Source organism: Macrosteles quadrilineatus, unplaced genomic scaffold (genome assembly GCF_028750875.1).
Source record: "Macrosteles quadrilineatus isolate MER2022 unplaced genomic scaffold, UCM_ALF_1.0 Scaffold_7__1_contigs__length_78375512, whole genome shotgun sequence".
Lineage (NCBI taxonomy): Eukaryota > Metazoa > Arthropoda > Insecta > Hemiptera > Cicadellidae > Macrosteles > Macrosteles quadrilineatus.
The window spans coordinates 15159803-15178072 of NW_026542600.1; the positions used below are offsets into that span (position 1 = coordinate 15159803).

General features: G+C 35.0%; 1 protein-coding gene across 1 annotated transcript; it reads right to left on the minus strand.

Moving 5' to 3' along the window:
* Window positions 1-5119: 5119 nt before the first annotated feature.
* Window positions 5120-10521, minus strand: LOC128998817 (ubiquitin-like protein 4A-B). The gene is made up of 4 exons (XM_054425173.1): window positions 10377-10521; window positions 9079-9184; window positions 7564-7763; window positions 5120-5257 (listed from the first exon to the last, which is right to left on the minus strand). The coding sequence occupies exons 1-4, from the start codon at window positions 10422-10424 to the stop codon at window positions 5120-5122; spliced, it is 492 nt and encodes a 163-aa protein (XP_054281148.1). The 5' UTR covers window positions 10425-10521.
* Between the last annotated feature and the right edge of the window lie 7749 nt (window positions 10522-18270).

Consider the following 18270-nt stretch of genomic DNA (forward strand, 5'->3'; position numbering starts at 1 on the left):
CCTACTCTCTGCCACCACTTTCAAAATTTCAAAGTATGAATATTAATACTGAATCCAAAAATTAAAAATGGTCAAAGGCGTTATACTAATATTGTGTTTATTTAAAAACAAAAGAAAACTGATCATAAGTTAATGCATGGTTTGATTGATTAGGAACTTTTAAAATAGTAACAAATCGGTTGTTCAAGGAATGTAAAACTTTTTTATTTAAAATAATGTATTTATTTTACATTTTATTAAACATATGATTGTATTAAATCAAAAGTAGACCTAACCTAAATATAAAAAAAACCAAACAATAATATACGTACTTTCTAAATTAACTCTTTTAATCACCTAGGCCTAAAACAATTTTATTAGGGCCTTTAGATGGAATTACTTAGTTTACAGCATTTATCTGTATTTATCTGAAACAAAAAGTATCTCGAGTGAGTCAATTGCTCACTTTACTCACTAGTTGCACAAATATAATAGGTAATTTAGGGAAATTAAAGCAATTTTTTTGTGAAAAATTTTCATTAGTTTGTTAGACATTTAACAATAACTTGAGTTTCAAAAAACGTTTTGACAGTCTTTCCACATGTTTATTAAATCAAATAAAAAAAACAACTGATAAACTATCAGAGCTCTAAAATTTTAATTTAAAATGCACTTAACCCTTCCTGGACGGGTGACGGATATATCCGCCAAAGTCTTAGGCAATAAGGGATGGGTGGCGGATATATCCAATTATGGTTTGATGTTCCGGACAGGAAGCGGATATATCCGCCTTCTCTTCAGACAGTCTGGTAGGTGCTTGAGCAGTTACCAGATGTTTCGCGGTACCGAGGCGCCCCCGCTTTCCTGTTCTCTCCATGGTTGCGCTCTCTGCCGCACTCCCCCCTCTCTCCCACACCTACCCCTCTCCCATGTCACTCCCTCTCCCGCGCACCACCCACTTCTCCTACGCTCCCCCCTCGTCGTTTCGTGCTCAACACTACGTTGTCTTTATTTCTTGTTTACATATTGTTCTTTATTTATTGCCTAATGTTGTCATGTTTAAATCTTCAAAGATGGGTTGCGGATATATCCGCTGCTTTTTTACTCATCCGTGGATGGGTAGCGGTTATATCCGCATAGTTAAAAACGAGAAAAAATATATTGACAGTATGAAGTGTTCCATTGTTAATATGTATTTTTGTAAAACAAAACACAAAAAAGGAAGATTAATTTTTATTATTCCTATAATTGTTTCACGTTCTATGCCATGATTTCGCCCGTCTGGGAAGGGTTAAAATCATTTTTATTTATTTCTTTCTGCATTACAAACTAAAAATAATTATTCTAAATTACAATAATGATTGAACATACACATCGGCATAGTATGCAATTGTAATTTCTCATTCTTTGACAACATTACGTTGTATGACTCTATTATGTTTACACATAAAATAGAAGCTTCATAGGGAACTACTAGTTAGGTTTTATATTTTAACTGAAATGGCGACCATACGTATTTTAAGCCATGTATAAATGGAAATGTATAATTTTGGGTAGTGAGTCGGTGGCTCAGTCAGTAGCGTCGCAGATGTCCCAAGGCAGCGATGTTGTGGGTTCGGATCCTGGTCACTGCCACTAAAATTTATCAGTACAGTTCACCTTTGTACTGTACCGTCTCACTCCTTGCTTTGCTGTAAACAATCCACGCACGGGCGCTTAGCCTATGTGGACCGGCAAATGCAAGGTTAAAAGAGGCCGCCAACCTCTTTAAAAAAAAAAAAAAAAGTCATGAGTGGCACAAGTCTTGTTACTGACTAAGGCCAATATGTTCCTTAGACAGGACTGTTCCTTAGTCATGTATTTCTCTTATAGGCCCATATAGGCCTACTGCAAGTCCCATGCCTCATTTTAAATTAAAGTTTCCTAAAGGTTTCACTCGCTTAGCTTAGTCAAGAGGTGTTAAGTTAATGAGACACAAGACTGCTTAAGGGTGTTACTCAACGTGTAATGAACAAAACTAAAACTTAGAAAAACAACAAAAGTTACAAAATGTTACAACAGCAAAATAAAACTTTGAAAAGGCAAAAAACAACAATAGTAAGATAAATTAATTTACAACAGTAAATTACAACAAAAGAAAATCAATTGAAAAAATTAAAAGAATTAGTTACTGACAAATTATATGACTTGTTTGTTTTTACAAAACTTTAGTTATATATTTTATTCTTTTTACATACTGTTTATTGTCCCAGAAACACATGCACCGATACACACACTCCGAAACTCCTGATCTACTTGGTCCCGTGGCCCGTGGTGATCTCCCCAATTGTCCTCTTCAGGTCCTCCAGCTCCGAGACTCCTCACCCCACCATTGGCTAGCCCTTCTCATTGGCTGATTACCGATAGGGTGTTTGGCTTGTAGGTTAACGATGTTTCTTGGAAGTCAGCCCTACCGGTCATCGCCTAGCTCACATCAGCTGGGAAAGGAATTTGTAAATCGATGCTCATGCTACTGTTCAACTCTGTTCACACCAACTGGTCGACTAAGTGTAATGTGAAAAGGACGTCTGCTTAGATGAGTACCGTGGCTACGCGGCTAATCCCCTTTCTTACACCCTTCTGGTTAAAACACATCCTACCACCGGTTGACAATAAAAATAAAAAAACAACTTAAGGAGATACGCGGAAACATCAATCGCGATGGTGGGAATCGAACGGATATCTTGATGTGCGTTCCGACTCTTCTTCCCCCCTTCCTGCGACGCGACGAGATCTTGAGGATCGGCGCATTTGCTTGTTTCGCGACCCTTACAGCTACGCGGTAGAATGAGCTGGTGGTGTATAGCTCATAGTCGCTCACGTCTTCTTTCGCCCCTTCGAGTCTCCTTATGTTAGTTAATTGTTTCATTAGTTTTGAACTATTTAAATATTAGCTGTTTGTTAAGATATTTTTATTTATTTATTTTTTTATTATTATTATAAATTATTTGTATATGTTGAGGTTATTAATGATTTATTCTGGGTTACACTTTGTTATGTTAATAGTCCTTTTGAGGGGTTTGAGGTTTTGTGAGTAGATTTATTTTAATATTGAGTATGTGGATGAAATATGCTGAAATAATGAGTAAGATTGTTAATATTACTATCAAGACTAATGAGATGTGCATAATTACTCTTCTATCATCTAAGTTTGTTTGAATTTACGTTCGGTTTGAAGTAAGCTGTTGCAATGAAATACAAACTTGAAAGTCTTTTTCTCAATTACTGGAGACGTATGCAGTGGCACAGCAAGCAAGCTTTGGGCTGTAGACTGGCAGAAACAATTGAACATTACAATGCATGCAATAATACAATACAATGGGCTAAACTCTTCACTTAAAGTAAGTGGTCTTTTTCTAGATATCAAAAAAGCATTTGACACAGTTGATTTTAACATTCTGCTTTCAAAATTATACAATTGTGGAATAAGAGGGGTTGCTTATAATTGGTTTGAGAGCTACTTAATTGGACGAAAACAATGTGTCAAAGTAAATGGTAAATTTAGCGATCTGGGAGAAATTTTATATGGTGTTCCACAAGGTTCGGTTTTAGGGGCAATCCTCTTCCTAATTTATATTAATGACCTTTGTGATGCATCTTTCCATGGAAAACTAACTTCATTTGCTGACGACACAGCTCTGTGCTATGCCGGAGAATCATGGGAAGAAGTTAAAATGGCAATGGATACTGATTTAATGTCTCTAAAATGGTGGTTCACCCAAAATCATATGGTTCTCAGTACGGAAAAAACTAAGTATATCAATTTCAGTTTAAGAAAGTCTTTAAAAGATGAAGATCTTGTTATTTACAAATGTATTAAATGTCTATGTCAGCAAACCAAGTGTAATGATTTTTGTGCTCTAGTAGGAGAAGCTGTAGAAATAAAATATCTTGGCCTAACATTAGATAGTGAATTAAATTGGAAAAAGCATGTTTTTAATCTAAAAAACAAATTAAATAATGTGTTAAGAATTTTTTACTTTTTAAGGGAATTGTGTAATGAGGACATCTTGAAAAGACTTTATTTTTCTTTAGTCCAAAGTCGTTTAGAATATGGTTTGACTTGTTGGGGTGGAACGTACAAATCAAATATAAATTCTCTTTTGTTACAACAAAAACATTTTGTCAGATTAATTTTAAGAAAAGTAAAAACTGAAACTTCAAAACCATTGTTTTTCTCTTTAAAGATTTTTCCGCTAGAGTATCTATATGTATATAAGGTTTTAAAATATTTTTATAGTAAAAGTGGCAATCGTAACTTTTTTGGAACTTCATACCGAACAAAACTAAGAACTGGAAACAATTTTCCTGTCCCAAAACCAGTGAACACTTTCTTTACTAAAAGTTTTATTTTTATGGCACCAAGGATGTATAATTTGATACCAGATTATATAAAAAGTTCCTTTAATTCTACAGTTTTTTCAAAACGATTACAGAAATGGCTTTTTACGCAAACAAACATCAATTTTCTTACTACTATACAGGTTTAACACATTTCAATAAAATATTTTTTTAAATTTGTATAATTCATCAATTAAAAGTAGTACAGCAAGAAGTATATGTTTTAGAAAGTGCATTTATTTATTTTTAAGGCAGGAGTATATATTTTAAGTTAACATTTAATTTAAGTTAGCGTCTAAGAGCTGTTTTAGTTTTAAAATGTATGTATAAATGGAGCCTCCATTCAGGCTAGGCCTTGGAGGTCCTAAATTTTCCCAAAAGTAATATAATTTAGTTTGAACATGTAGATATATGGCTACTGTAATTAACTTGAAAATCAAATTTTGTTTTATATAGCTTATCAGTTATTATTTTTTTAAGTATGTTTCACATCCTTAGTATATTATAGGTCATGCCATGGCTAGTATTGTAATAAGTGATGTTGTAAACAATTTAATGTAAAAAAAATGGGAAAATAAATATCTTATTTCTTATTTCTTAAAAAAAAATAAAAAATAAATAAAAAAAACGTTTTTGCAGTAGTTTGTAAATTATTTTTACATATATTCTAGATTCAAATTACTCAGAAAAAGCCCATATAACGGTTAGTAAGAATTTATTGCACTTGTTGAATTACATAATTGATTTTATGATTTCAAAGTTAGTGCTCTTCCTTCTCCTCCTCGCACTTCTCCTCCTCACACCTCTCCTCCTCGCACTTCCCCTCCTCGAGAAGCATATAACCGGCTAACATCTCAACTTCTTCGAGACTTATGCCGGAAAAGGTCCGCAGGAACTCCTAAAATGAAATTAAGGATTATAAGTTCAATAGGAGAAAAAATTAAGATTGCTGGCCTGACCCTGCTTATAATTTGACAATGGAACACACCGAGGTCATATACCATTTACCCTGTTTGTAGCTTATAATTAATTCAAACATTTTCTTCCACTCAAAACATTTGCTGTTAGTTTCTGCTTCTGGTTATCCAACTATGGACTGCTATGCAGCTTAAGGACTGAGTCAACTCATTTAACTTATGATAATCCTTGCCCTACTGAAAAAAGCTGGACTATGAGATTTCTAAGTAAAAGGAAACAATGCAGTAAAATTTCCCTTCTTCAAACACCTTGGGACTACACCCTTGTGCGTGAGTAACGAACTCGTCAAACTATCATTGGCTTCAATAACAAAAATACTTAACACGCTTGCAATTCACAATCTCAGTCAAAATTACTTAAATGTTGTTTAGTTACTGTTTTTTTTCTGAGCCAGTGGCATTTTACGAGTCACAAGAGAATATATGTTTAGTGGATTTGCCGGGGATTGAACCCGTCCCTCCCGCACCGAAGTCCGAGACGCTAACCACTAGGCTAGCAACACAACCAGTGATGAGATGTGTGTTAAGATAAATGTTAAGCACGAGCGTCCATACATATGTTCATGGACATATGTACATATATGACTGGGATGGTGGCGACGTCCTGTAATTCAGCAACTCTTAGGTCATGAATTGTAGATATTTATAGACAATAATAGGTTTTTTACATACCTCAGTCAAATAGTCCAAAAATGGTATTGCTCAACAGCTTACATGTTTCGTTGCGAAGACAACATTATCAAAGCTTGCAACTCGTCAAAAACACATTTAAAACACGAACACGAACACAGAAGACATTAATACGGTACGAATACACAATTGACATTTAGATAGCGCTATCATAATACTGATTTGGTCCGGCGCGGCGCGGGGCTGGTAGCAGACTCATTGAAGTTAAACAAAATACCTGCTGGCACTCTCATCCCCAAATAGGAACGGCGTATGCTAAATGGTTATAAATGAGCCCATAGTATGCAGTTAGCAGTATCTCTAGATTTTCTTTGTTCTTAAGGTTTACGCAACACGAAAATACCAGAGCTAAGTTTCTTTGCAATGTATTTGATATGGTCATGAAAATTAAGTCTTTCATCTAAGATCAATCCAAGGAGCATGACATTCGGTGTTGGGTGAACTTCGGTTTTGTCAAGAAGGAGACTAAATCTACCATTTGATCGATTTGATAAACGGAAGTTAATGATTTGTGTTTTTTTCTGTGCTGATTTTCAATAAGCTATTCCCAAACCATTGAATTATACTGTTTGCTTCATTGGCAGAACTGGCAATGTGGGCTGCAGGGGCTGATTGCTTAGCTTCACGGAGACGAACTCGATACTCTCTTCTTTAGGGAAGAACACCCAGTCTACGTTTTGAAATCTCATGAACCAGGGGTGTATGGCTTTTAAAATCTTAAAGTTCACTCGTGTACCAGTTTTTGAGTATAAATATATTAGTTAAATAACATTAGGTTTATAAATATAAGAATAATATGTTCTAAAAGCTCTCAAAATTTCATGAGGATTAGATCAGTAGCTTTTTTGCTATAAAATGTGAAAGGTTGAGTTGAAACTGCATACAAAATTTTAAACCAACACACATAAACGCAGAAATAAATTTGTAAAATTATGATGTAACTTGAATTTTTCTAAGTCTACTGGTTACGTTGCAACACTCGAGTATCTATACTTTTTGACTCAATAGTAGAAACAAAGAGCGGTAGGGGCTTTGTCAGGGAATAGGAATTAACGTACATAGTTTTCTCTCTATGAGCTGTAGGTTGCTCTTTGGCTGTAAGAATGCATCATCTAATAATATTGATCAAATTTTGAGAAACGAAACACGAACATTATATTAAAGCTTGGGATTTCATGTATACTGCATAGGGCACTTTATAAATATTAAATGTTAAGTAAATTACGGAGTAGGCTATATTTTTTGTCCTAAAAGTGCATTAAATAATTGTAAGTATGTAATATGATACTTACTTCAGTTATGTTAATGTTGTTTGGAAATATAAGTAACTTAATTTTACTTTCAATTATTTTTTTTTAGTAATATATTTTTTAAATAATTAACTTTAAAATTCCTCTACATAATAAATTATATTTCTTTGAGTAATCTTTCTCTAATTAGATAGAACATGTCTGTAGGATGTTGTGTGTATTGAAATAGTATCCAGGAAGTGTGGAAGTAAGGAGAAGTGTCATTGTTGGTTTTGTTTCGCTTGTACCTTTCCAAACTCATCGACAATTTTTCTTGTGACTTCTTCTGGGTAGAAGTCGCTCAGGTACTTGAATGCAGCTTCCTTCAAGATTGACAGGTCCTCGTTGTCACTGAGCACAAAGTTGTTTGTTTTAAAACCCTTTTTCACAATGAGGTTCAACTTTGTGCCTTCTTTAATCGCAGGGTAGTCACTGAGTAATTTTTCATCTAGAAAAAAATTATGGTTTGATAAATAATTTTAGCTTTTAAAGAGTTTTGAAATGTACAATTAATAGATCAAATTTTCCAAAAAAAATGAGTTTGAATTATTATAAATTTGAAGTTTAAATAAACTATGTGTTTGACAATTTTCAAATTTCATATTACTCTTATCTTGTTAATCTAATCACAGAGAATCGGTACAGAGGGAACTTGCTTATGGGAAGACTAGCGCTTTCACCTCTTGTATGCTGTACCGGAAATATTCTTGTGATGAGCAAAAAAGATCCTGATCATTAAACACTGTGTAAAAATTCCTATAGCACAGGTCACAATAAGGTCTTCCTCCACCGTGAGTGTTGGAGTTTGTCTAGGGCAACCTGAAAGGTGTAAGTCCTGGGCAGTCCTACTTTATGAAGTGAACTGCCTCCACTATTGTATTGAAGTAGAAACAGTTAAGTTGTTATAGTCCTCGCCACCCTAAGTTGAGGCAGCCAAAGGCCGCACTAAATATACGCTGTGTGGCCTTGTGCTGCCTCAACTTAGTGTGGCGAGGACTATAAACACAGAACATCATATACAGTGGCATATCCAGGAGGGTTTAGGGGTTTAACCCCCCCCCCCCTTGACCTTAAAAAGTGATATTTTTACAATTGAAAATGTTGATCCATAATAAAAATTCTCTTTTATATATCTCTAAATAGCCTAACACATGAGTTTACATACGTTAGTTTAATTTTCAAAAGTTCCCCCCAGGGGCTTCCTAGTTACGTCTATGATCATGTAACTTATGAGCAGGAAATACATTTAAAAAAAATGTATTTTGTCCCGCCCTTGTGAATGCAATAACATTTTATAAGGAACAACTACTCCTTCAATTTCAAACACAGTAGGCCCACAAGCTTTGTTGGTTTGCCGGTATCAAACCTGCGCATATAATATAGAGCAAGCTTAGAGCTACACTCTTCTGTGCGTTAGTTCTGTCTGTGTGTGTGCGTTAGTAGGCTAAATTCAGCCACCATGTCACCATCATCTGTAAAAGCCACTACAGCCCTCACTAAATGCAACACCCGCACTCACAAGTGAAATTCAACAAATTGTTTAACGGCGTTTGCCAGTCGGTTAACGGCAAGGCTACTACACAAGGAAATGTGAAGATGTACTAGAATTTAAAACCTAAAATGTTTAAGATTTGATGCCCTTCAGTTGATCCACGAGGATAAAAAGTGTAAGAGACTATTAATTAAATATATGTTAACATATATTTAAAGCTATATTGCCATTAAAGAACTTTTTAAATGTTTCTCTCTAGTAACTAACCCACCTGAGAGGGGTCTCCCAATGATCAACAACTTCTGCTGGTCTGCAGGCACTCCCAGCAATACTTCCATCTGTTCCTTCACCTCTGATACACGTGTCTGGTCATCTACCTACAACATTGAACTGTCAATATACAATGTTATACTATATCACTTAGGTAAATCCTTATTAATACTCACTAATTGATGATCAAAGTCAAGTGAAAATACACCCGCCCCAGCAAACATGCAGACTAAGGCCGGGGCCATCATTCAATATACAGTTCTGACTTACGATGAATCTTCTGATAAATTTCCAATCCTTACAAAATCAGCCTAGGCTAACTAGGTGAATGGTTTAAGTTGATCATTCAAGTTTCTCAATGCTTTGATGTAATGTATATAACTAAGGCTATACAAATAAAACACAATATTAGTAAGGTATCAAAGCCTAGGTTGGTCCTAGCTTGGTATAACTTTGTTGACCCTACCACTTAAATCAATTGTCATATATTTCCTATACTAAGTTAGGTGTAATCTATATCTTAGTGATAATTTGACTACAATTATTTATTGGAGTTTATTGAACGAATAATGATTACACATGCAGTTTGCCTGTTGCTATTCAATTATATTATGATTGGATTAAATTACTGGAGTTGTTACTGGTATCTCGATTTGTAGGCTACACCTTAATCCTATGTCTAGTTAGGGCTAACTTATGTTTGATCATTAGGCTATCTGAGACTAAGTTAATAATTATCAAAAGTTTAAGTTGGTAAACTTTAACCCTTTCGATATTAGAATTTTTTTATGATTATCAAAAAAATGCTAAGAGTTATTTTTTAGCTACCGGTACTTATTTTGCTTGAAAGGCGAGGCTTGCCACAGAAGCCAAGTCTAGTGTAAAAGAGAAAAAATTGATAAAATAAAATTGTTGATCTCAAAAGTGATAAAGAATGATATATCAGGCCTTGATCGTATGAGGAATCGAAAGAAACCATCGCTGTTTCAACCGATAGCCCATTTAAACTCACACGGTTGAAATTCGCCCCGGAACGAATGTCGCTTAGCACTGTTTGGATGGAAAGGGAACAACGATATATCGTTCCATAGTCCTTTTCGGTAAAAATAAGCACAACGCCATATTATCACATAGCCTAGCACTGTGAGTGTTAACATAGGCCTAATTAGTCATGAGCTGATATCCTAAGATTGGGCCTTTGAAGCCAGTGACTTTGGTTCAATAATTTTTGTAACTTAAAAATCTGGTATTAAAGTTTCTTTCTTGCTTATCAAATCATCACTGTGGTCTAAGGACTACCTCTAGAGTGTACAGCTGTCCTTGAAAAACTTTTATTTTTATCTTCATGACTAGTATAAAGAAGTGTTGATTAACTTGTTAACTGTTCTATCTCAGGAAAAAATCTTGATAAACTAAAATCAAACTGCAACTTAAAAGCTCTAGTAGGGTACTGGTAGTGGTAGCGTTTTGTTTGTGGTGACTAGACTAGTTTAGTTAGTAAACATTAAACAAACAAAACCAAAAGGAAGCACATCAAAACAAACTAAAAGTTAATTATTTTTAGGATTGCTTGGTTTCATACCATGAAGCCATGGTGTTAGCCAGTCTCATTTCTGTGCATTGATTCTGGATTAGGGCATGGCCGCCTTTTACTCTAGGCCGCGGCCTTCGAAGTGGCAACGACGCAAGTAGGGTTGTAACACGGCCACATTTAACTACAGGCCGCGGCCTAGTAGAATTGGCAACGTCGCAAGTGGTGTTGTTTAGCGACAGACGTCTCAGAAGATAATATGGCAGACAGGTGACATCAGCTCATTAATTCGCAATTACTGTAATAGATTTAAATTTAAATAAATGAACACAAATTTATTAAAATATTGAAAATAAAACATACAGATTGAAAACCGAAACAATATAAATAAAAAATCTAGATCTGTACATTTTAAGTGGAGTCAATACTGTCATAGTCCAGTAACCAATCTTTCGTTGATACACAAATACCATTAGCTTATTCCAAAAACAAAACAGCTGTTATAACACTACTTGCGACGTTGCCACTTCGAAGGCCGCGGACTGGATTTAAAGGCGACCGTTGTTAGTTACATAGTTTTTTTCGTACCGTTCGTGTGTTATTCGGTGTTTTCAAAAATTGACGACCTTCACGTGAGGAAAATGTTTTAACTTTTTGACCTTCACCTGAAGATGAGCTCCACGAGCACGAAACTGCAGTAGTGACAAACTACGCAAGGACCATATTGACAGAGGTAAATTAAACCATTATTATTGCACTTGTTCTAGTTGTGGAGACTGGAGTGGTTTCTTGTTTGTTTTTTTAAATCAACGAACAGAAGAAAAATAACCTTTTTGCGGCAAAAAAATAAGGAAGATAAGAATTATGGATGAAACAAAATGCTAAAAGACAAAATTAATACTGAGGATCTAATTTGTGACTTCACCAATCAACCTGACCACGATCCTGGTGACCAAAATTTTGTAAATATTTTTGATCGACACTTTGCAACACATTCTAAATTCAAATAGAATATTAATAAGGCCTCATGAATTTTTGTCCAGCCTGCTTTCAAGCACGGCCGCCTTTAACTCCAGGCCACTTCCTTCGAACTGGCAACGTCGCAAGTGGTGTTATAAAAACTGTTTTGTTTCTGGAATAAGCTAATGGTATTTGTGTATTTACGAAAGATTGGTTACTGGACTATGACAATATTGACTGTGCTTAAAAATGTACCTACAGATATAGATTTTAATTCATATTGTTTTGGTTTTCAATTCTATGTTTTATTTTCAATATTTTGATAAATTTATGTTCATAAATTTAAATTCAAACCAATAAAGTGCGAATTAATGAGCTGGTGTCACCTGTCTGCCATGTTATCTTATGGGACGTATGTCACTGAACAACACCATTTGCGATGTTGCCAATTCTACCAGGCCGCGGCCTGTAGTTAAAGATGGCCGTGTTACAACCCTACTTGCGTCCTTGCCACTTCGAAGGCCGCGGCCTAGAGTAAAAGGCGGCCATGCCCTAATCCAGAATCAATGCACAGAAATGAGACTGGCTAACACCATGGCTTCATGGTATGAAACCAAGCAATCCTAAAAATAATTAACTTTTAGTTTGTTTTGATGTGCTTCCTCGTGTTTGCTCTCAATGCTCTGTTCTGTTTGTGTTTTGATTGAAAAACAAACCAATTTGTTTAGGCTATTAGACTTCATATTTTTACGTAAGTTAATTAAGCTAATTATGTTTCTACTTATTCATCACAGTTTACAGTACTACAGGTAACTTAGTGATGGAACAACCGATTGAATTTAACAACCGATTGATCAATCGGTTGTTTTTCTGTTCAGTCGGTTTTTTCAGTTGAATGAAACACCGAATGAAAACAGTTGCATACATACTAGTGATGTGACGAGTCGAGTACTTTCCCTACTCGAGTCAATTCGACTCGATACCACAACTACTCGAGTCGGTACTCGAGTACTGGACTCGGTTCTTACCTGTATAGCACCGAAGCTCTGTTGACTCGTAGCTGCCGTGCGAATACTGGAAATGGAACTTGTTTGACTCGGACTCGAGTCCCTTTACTCGAGTCGGACAGACATGGCTCGGACTCGTTTTATACTCTGCGTAGATTTAAGATGAGAGCGAGATAGGTTATTTATCTCACATTGAGTTGATAATTAATTATGGATTTTATTCGTTATTATAAAACTTAGATTAATAACAAACAGTGTCTTGACTCGAGTAAGCAAATTACTCGAGCGCTATGTATTTGTAGCGGATAGTTTTCAAACTATATCTTGAACATTCAGCAGTGTATTAATACGAACTGTCAGTGTCAAGCTAAGCACACAAGCGCTGTCGACTCGTAGTGGCAAAATCTGGAACAACATCCGAATCCGAGTCTCGACTCGAGTAGACATGCACCCAACCCAAGCGCTATAGACTCGTAGCGGCGGATCTAGTAAGCTTTAGTTCACGAGTAATAGTACTCGAGTATTGCCGATTTGGTATCGAGTCGACTCGATACTCAACGAGTCAAGTACTCGACTCGTCACATCACTAATACATACTATTCGGACTGATGACTGTTTCCAGTCTCTTTAAACACCAAATGCCAAATGAAACCAGTTGAAAGCATAGTATTAGACTATTAGACTAAATTAATGTTTTCCAGTTCAAACGGTTTTCAATCGTATAAAATAAACTACTATTGTTCTTATGCCTTTTTCCAGTCTATGTTCAACTGATTTCAGTCTTAAAACTGAATTCAGTCGTTCAAAAGTTCAACCGATTGTAAAAACTACAACCGATTGAATCGGTTTTTTAACAACAATCGATTGAATGGGTTGTTTTCAATCGGTTGTTCCCATCACTAACTACAGGACCAAAAAAAAAGAATAATGAACCGTAAGAATCTCCGGAGGCTAACGGGCAACGGCTACAAGCCTGCAATCATGAGAGCAACGTTCATTTAAAACATCCCCTGAAAAGTTAGTTTTTTAGGCTACCATTCCAAAATATTTTGTAAATTAAATATCTAACTTAGGGTGCTAAGATAGGCCCATGATAAACTTTGTTTGTAGTTTTGTAATTTTTTTTTAGTTAGTTAGGCCTAATACGGCTAACGGGTTATAAGTAAATTCACGGGCATCTCCCGTGATACGGGACCCCGCCGTAAGAAGAGCGATATTAATTTCAAACAACCATTGAAGAGTTAACTTATTTACCATCCAAACATATTTTATAAACACCAAAGTAATTGTTAATTTAAATATACATACCTAGTAGAGTAGGGGCCTACTAGAAGAGAAATTTTGTTTGAAACTAATTTTTAATTAACTGCTTGATGATGAGTTAACACAGCTCTCGGCTCCAAGGACTCTTACTCTTGGCTGGCCTAAAAGGAAATTTATTAAATACTTTGGAAGAGTTTGATTGAAATGTATATATACATAAAACTAGGGACAGCACACAATTGATTTTTGAGTGAAAACACTCAATTAGTTATGATTTATGAATCCCATTATGTTTTCAACCGGCTTCTCAGTCACTACAATAGTCCAATATCAGCTGTTTAAAACGCAGACGACAATCAAGACACCTCCTCGGTCCGTCATAACATAACCTGAACCGAACCTGATTCAGTTCAGTTTACTTCCAGTCCTGCCGAAGTCAATGTGCGCGTGTGAATTGATAGGCCTATCTGTAATTGTTTCGTGTTTTGTGTTAAATGTTTGTAACGTTTTCTGACGACAACTCCAGATGTGGATCTTTTTATAAGCCTGACGATGGTGGTGTTAAAGAACAAAGAACCACCAAAATATATGTAGCAAGTAAAATTTGACACTACTATATTAAGGATTGTCTGACAAGGTGCGTTTTTGCCATTCTTAGAAGCAATCTTAATTACAAATGGCAAAATTTGTTAGTGTTGATAGTCACAGCTACTTAGAAACACTTTTTTGGGCTGCTTATACAAAATTATACATTCATTATCACAGCTAGCAAAAAAATATCCCCCCCCAAATCCCCTAAGTACCTAAGTAGCCTAAGTACAGTAGTCGCAGCTAGTCTGGGCGTACAGACCCTTGTGTACTAACCGTTCAACAAGCCAAAGCCATGAAGACAGCGCTGAGGCGCTGAACAACCCCAGAGAGCCGTGTGGGCCAGATGTTTTTGGAAGTGAGCAATAAACACTCCCCTCTACACTCCCCGCCCTAGCGCAGCCGCGCGCCCAGACTAGCTGCGACTACTTTAACTTAGGCCTGATTTAGGCCTACTTAAATTTAGATTATACGTTACTATAGGCCATTTTTTTTTTTTGTAATGGACCCTCGTTCACATTCTCTAAAAAAAAAGAATAAAAAATGGGAAATAGAGCCAGCGCCTTATTCCTTATCAAAGTGTAGAACAAGTTAAATTATACTATATTCCCAATCATTCCTTTATTTAAATTATGCATTTAAGTTGTGACTAATTTTGCTTGACACAATATTACTATCATGTATTTATGAAAACTACGATTTAATAATTTGTTGATTTCACAACACCAAAATTTCTGTCACATTTTATGGCGAACAGAATAGGGTCATATATTGTACGACGATATTATAATCAATTTTGTCTCATAACCCAAAACTCTGTCACAATATATAAAATAAATGTTATTCATTGAGACCTGTGGTTGGATAAGGTAATTCTTCCATTTTATCAATAAAATATTTGTCTTTTATCACAATTAGTTTGACTAAAAATAATACGATTTTGATGAAACTTTGTACAAGCATGTAATCCTACATTTATTTGAAGAAGTTTGCGAACTGGCATGAACAGACCAAGGGATTTTAATAGGGGTTTTATGGAGTGAAAATTGGGATTTCCCATTTTTCACACTGAAAACGTTAAATTTTATTATTTCTTTCCAAACCATTTTGTAGAGCTTAAAAAACATACAATTTAGTTGCATATTGTACTAAATTGTATCCCATTTTTTGGTTGATGGGTAAGATTACTCTACGTTGGGGGTAGAGTTGGCTTTTATTGGGTAAAAATATGTTTTTCCCATATTTTCCCCTAAAACATAAAATCTGAGTAATTTATTCAATTTGGGAGTCATAAAATTGAAGAAACATATTTTTCTTTCCAAACTATTTTGTACCTTCAAAAGACAAATAACTTATTAGGCTACATTGAAGCCTTGATAATGCCCTTTAACTGTTACCAAGAATATTCCAAAAAAGTGTTTAAATCAAAAATTTGCATCTTATTTTTATGGGGAATAAATGTTGTAAGCTTGTAAGGATAGTTTGCTTGTTTTTGTATAAGCTATAGATATTTTAATCTAATTTGGCAAATTTGTTTTTATTTTACCAAGCTACCAAAATTTCAATAAAAACACATCTTAATACCTTCCCTGAAACCCTAGAACTCATTAAAAATTATGTTCATTAATTAATAGGATATAAATCTAGCAATTTTAACTTAATTAAAATATTTATATAGAAATCCAGCCAGGTAAATAGGTATTGGCTTAGTCTGCAGGTTTGCGATAACTCAAGTAAAAATCATCAGATTTTGATGAAATTTGATACAAACGTGTAAGCTTACAATTATTCTAACAAGTTTATGAACCAGCACATGATCAGGCTATTGGAATGTAGTGTAATGGGGTTAAAATGAGTTTTCCCATGTTGGCCCTCAAAAAATACATTTTGCAAAATGTCTCATTATTATATAGAGGTAAAATGAACTAATAATTTAGTATTGGTATTAAATAGAGGTGTATGCCTTATGTTCCATGTTAGTCTTATGGATTATGTAAACTGTTGTAGTTAGCTTGTTTATGAATGCAGGCTACTCTGATCAAATTTGCCAAAACTACTTATTTCATCCTAAGCTATTAATAATTCTATAAATATGTACCTTACTATTTTCCCTGTAGCAGCAAACCTGATTACTTTTTTAACCTAATCAATTTGACATATTTTAAGCTAAGGAAAATATTGAATTAAATAATCACGCAAATGGAAATTCACTTACTTTGCAGGTTTTCTGTAGAGGGTTTATCTTAAAAACTGAGGTTGTAATCACATTGTTATTTTCAACATCCCAGTAATCTCAAAATTGTGCTTTAGATGGAGGGAGAGATAGAGCTTATTGCTCGTCAGCTTGCTTCAGCTGTAGAACTAGCAACGGCTAATTCTGTGCCACAGCAGCAACGGCTAGAAGCATATAATGTCTGCGAAGAGTTCAAAGAAAAATCTCCATTGTGCGTCCAATGTGGTTTGTACTTGGTACGACACAGCGAGTTTTCTCAGATAGTTAGACACTTTGGCCTTCAGTGTATGGAACACTGCATCAAATACCGATGGCGAAACCTCAGCCAACCAGAAAAACATTTTATTAAGGTAAGTTAAATAATTTGTCTGTTATATTTGTTTTTGGATACTATAAATATAAGTTAAATTTTCTCCTTTTCAGTTGAACTTTGGCAATGACACACTGTTATAACAACAAATGAACTACACCTGTGATATTTATATTTGTGGTGTTCAGGAATAGATAATCTGTTAATCTGTTAAGCATATTTTTCAAGTAAAACACTGAACAATAATTACAGTGACATCTACAAGAGCTCTATTCTGAGTCCACTACACGGATATTGTTTCGAAATTAACAATAACGGTGCTCTGAAAAGTACCAGGTTAATCTCTACTGTGTTTACTAATGTATAGATTCAGTTATTAGTAACAATTTTTCTCAGCGATTGCAGTTCCTTGATGAATTTCCTAAAAGCCTTAAGGTGGGCTCTCCTACGAGGATAGGCTTTAAATTTGGCAATTTTGTAATGATAGAGCAAGAGAATAAAATGCATAGCCAATGCAAATAAAATCAAAATTGTAAGACTGTTTAAAAAACACTGCCCACCGTCTTTATCTGTGTTTCTTAGACTAACTAGATACCTGTTGCCTACCTTTGTTCCATCTTCCACAGACAAAATATTTACATAAGTATCGCTTGAAAAATGATAAGGACACTATTTGGTGATTTTGTTATGAAAATTATACATGAAGGCATGATATCTGAAGGTTTTGAATGCAATAGTGGAGTGAAGCAGGGGTGTTCATTGTCAGGCACGTTGTTTTTGATAGTAATAGACCATATAATGAAGGAGAGCACTAAAGGAAGAACGGGAATTACTTGGAGAGTTTTTGAGCAAATGGAAGATTTAGAGTTTGCAGATGATGTTTGTCTTATATCAGCGACAAGGCAGCAGTTACAGCAGAAAACAGAAAAACTTAGAGAAGAGGCCTTAAAAGCAGGACTTAAAATAAACAAAAGAGAGACAAAATATATGAAGGTAAATGATGAGGCTCGAGGTACCATTATTCTTGAAAACGAGGAAGTTGAGGAAGTAGGAGACTTTTTGTATTTAGGTAGTGTTATAGACAATGGAGGAACAGAAAATGACGTAAAAAGAAGAATAAATAGAGCCTTTGGAGCATTCAGTGTTCTGAACAAAGTTGGCGAACAAACAGTTTTTCACTTAAAAACAAACTAAAGAAGAACAAACTTAGAATCTTCCATAAAATAATAGTGGTTTAGTTACCTTTACTTTCGTCCCAGTTCAATAAAAAGTTGTAATATCTACAACCATGGTTTCGACGC

Bases quoted from the DNA above. Each gene is read 5' to 3' on its own strand.
- LOC128998817 (XM_054425173.1), bottom strand. From the start codon at position 10,424: ATGAAGATAAAAATAAAAGTTTTTCAAGGACAGCTGTACACTCTAGAG. The intron at 9,185-10,376 runs GTAGTCCTTAGA...TCAATGTTGTAG, and splicing joins GACAGCTGTACACTCTAGAG to GTAGATGACCAGACACGTGT. The intron at 7,764-9,078 runs GTGGGTTAGTTA...ATTTTTTTCTAG, and splicing joins CATTGGGAGACCCCTCTCAG to ATGAAAAATTACTCAGTGAC.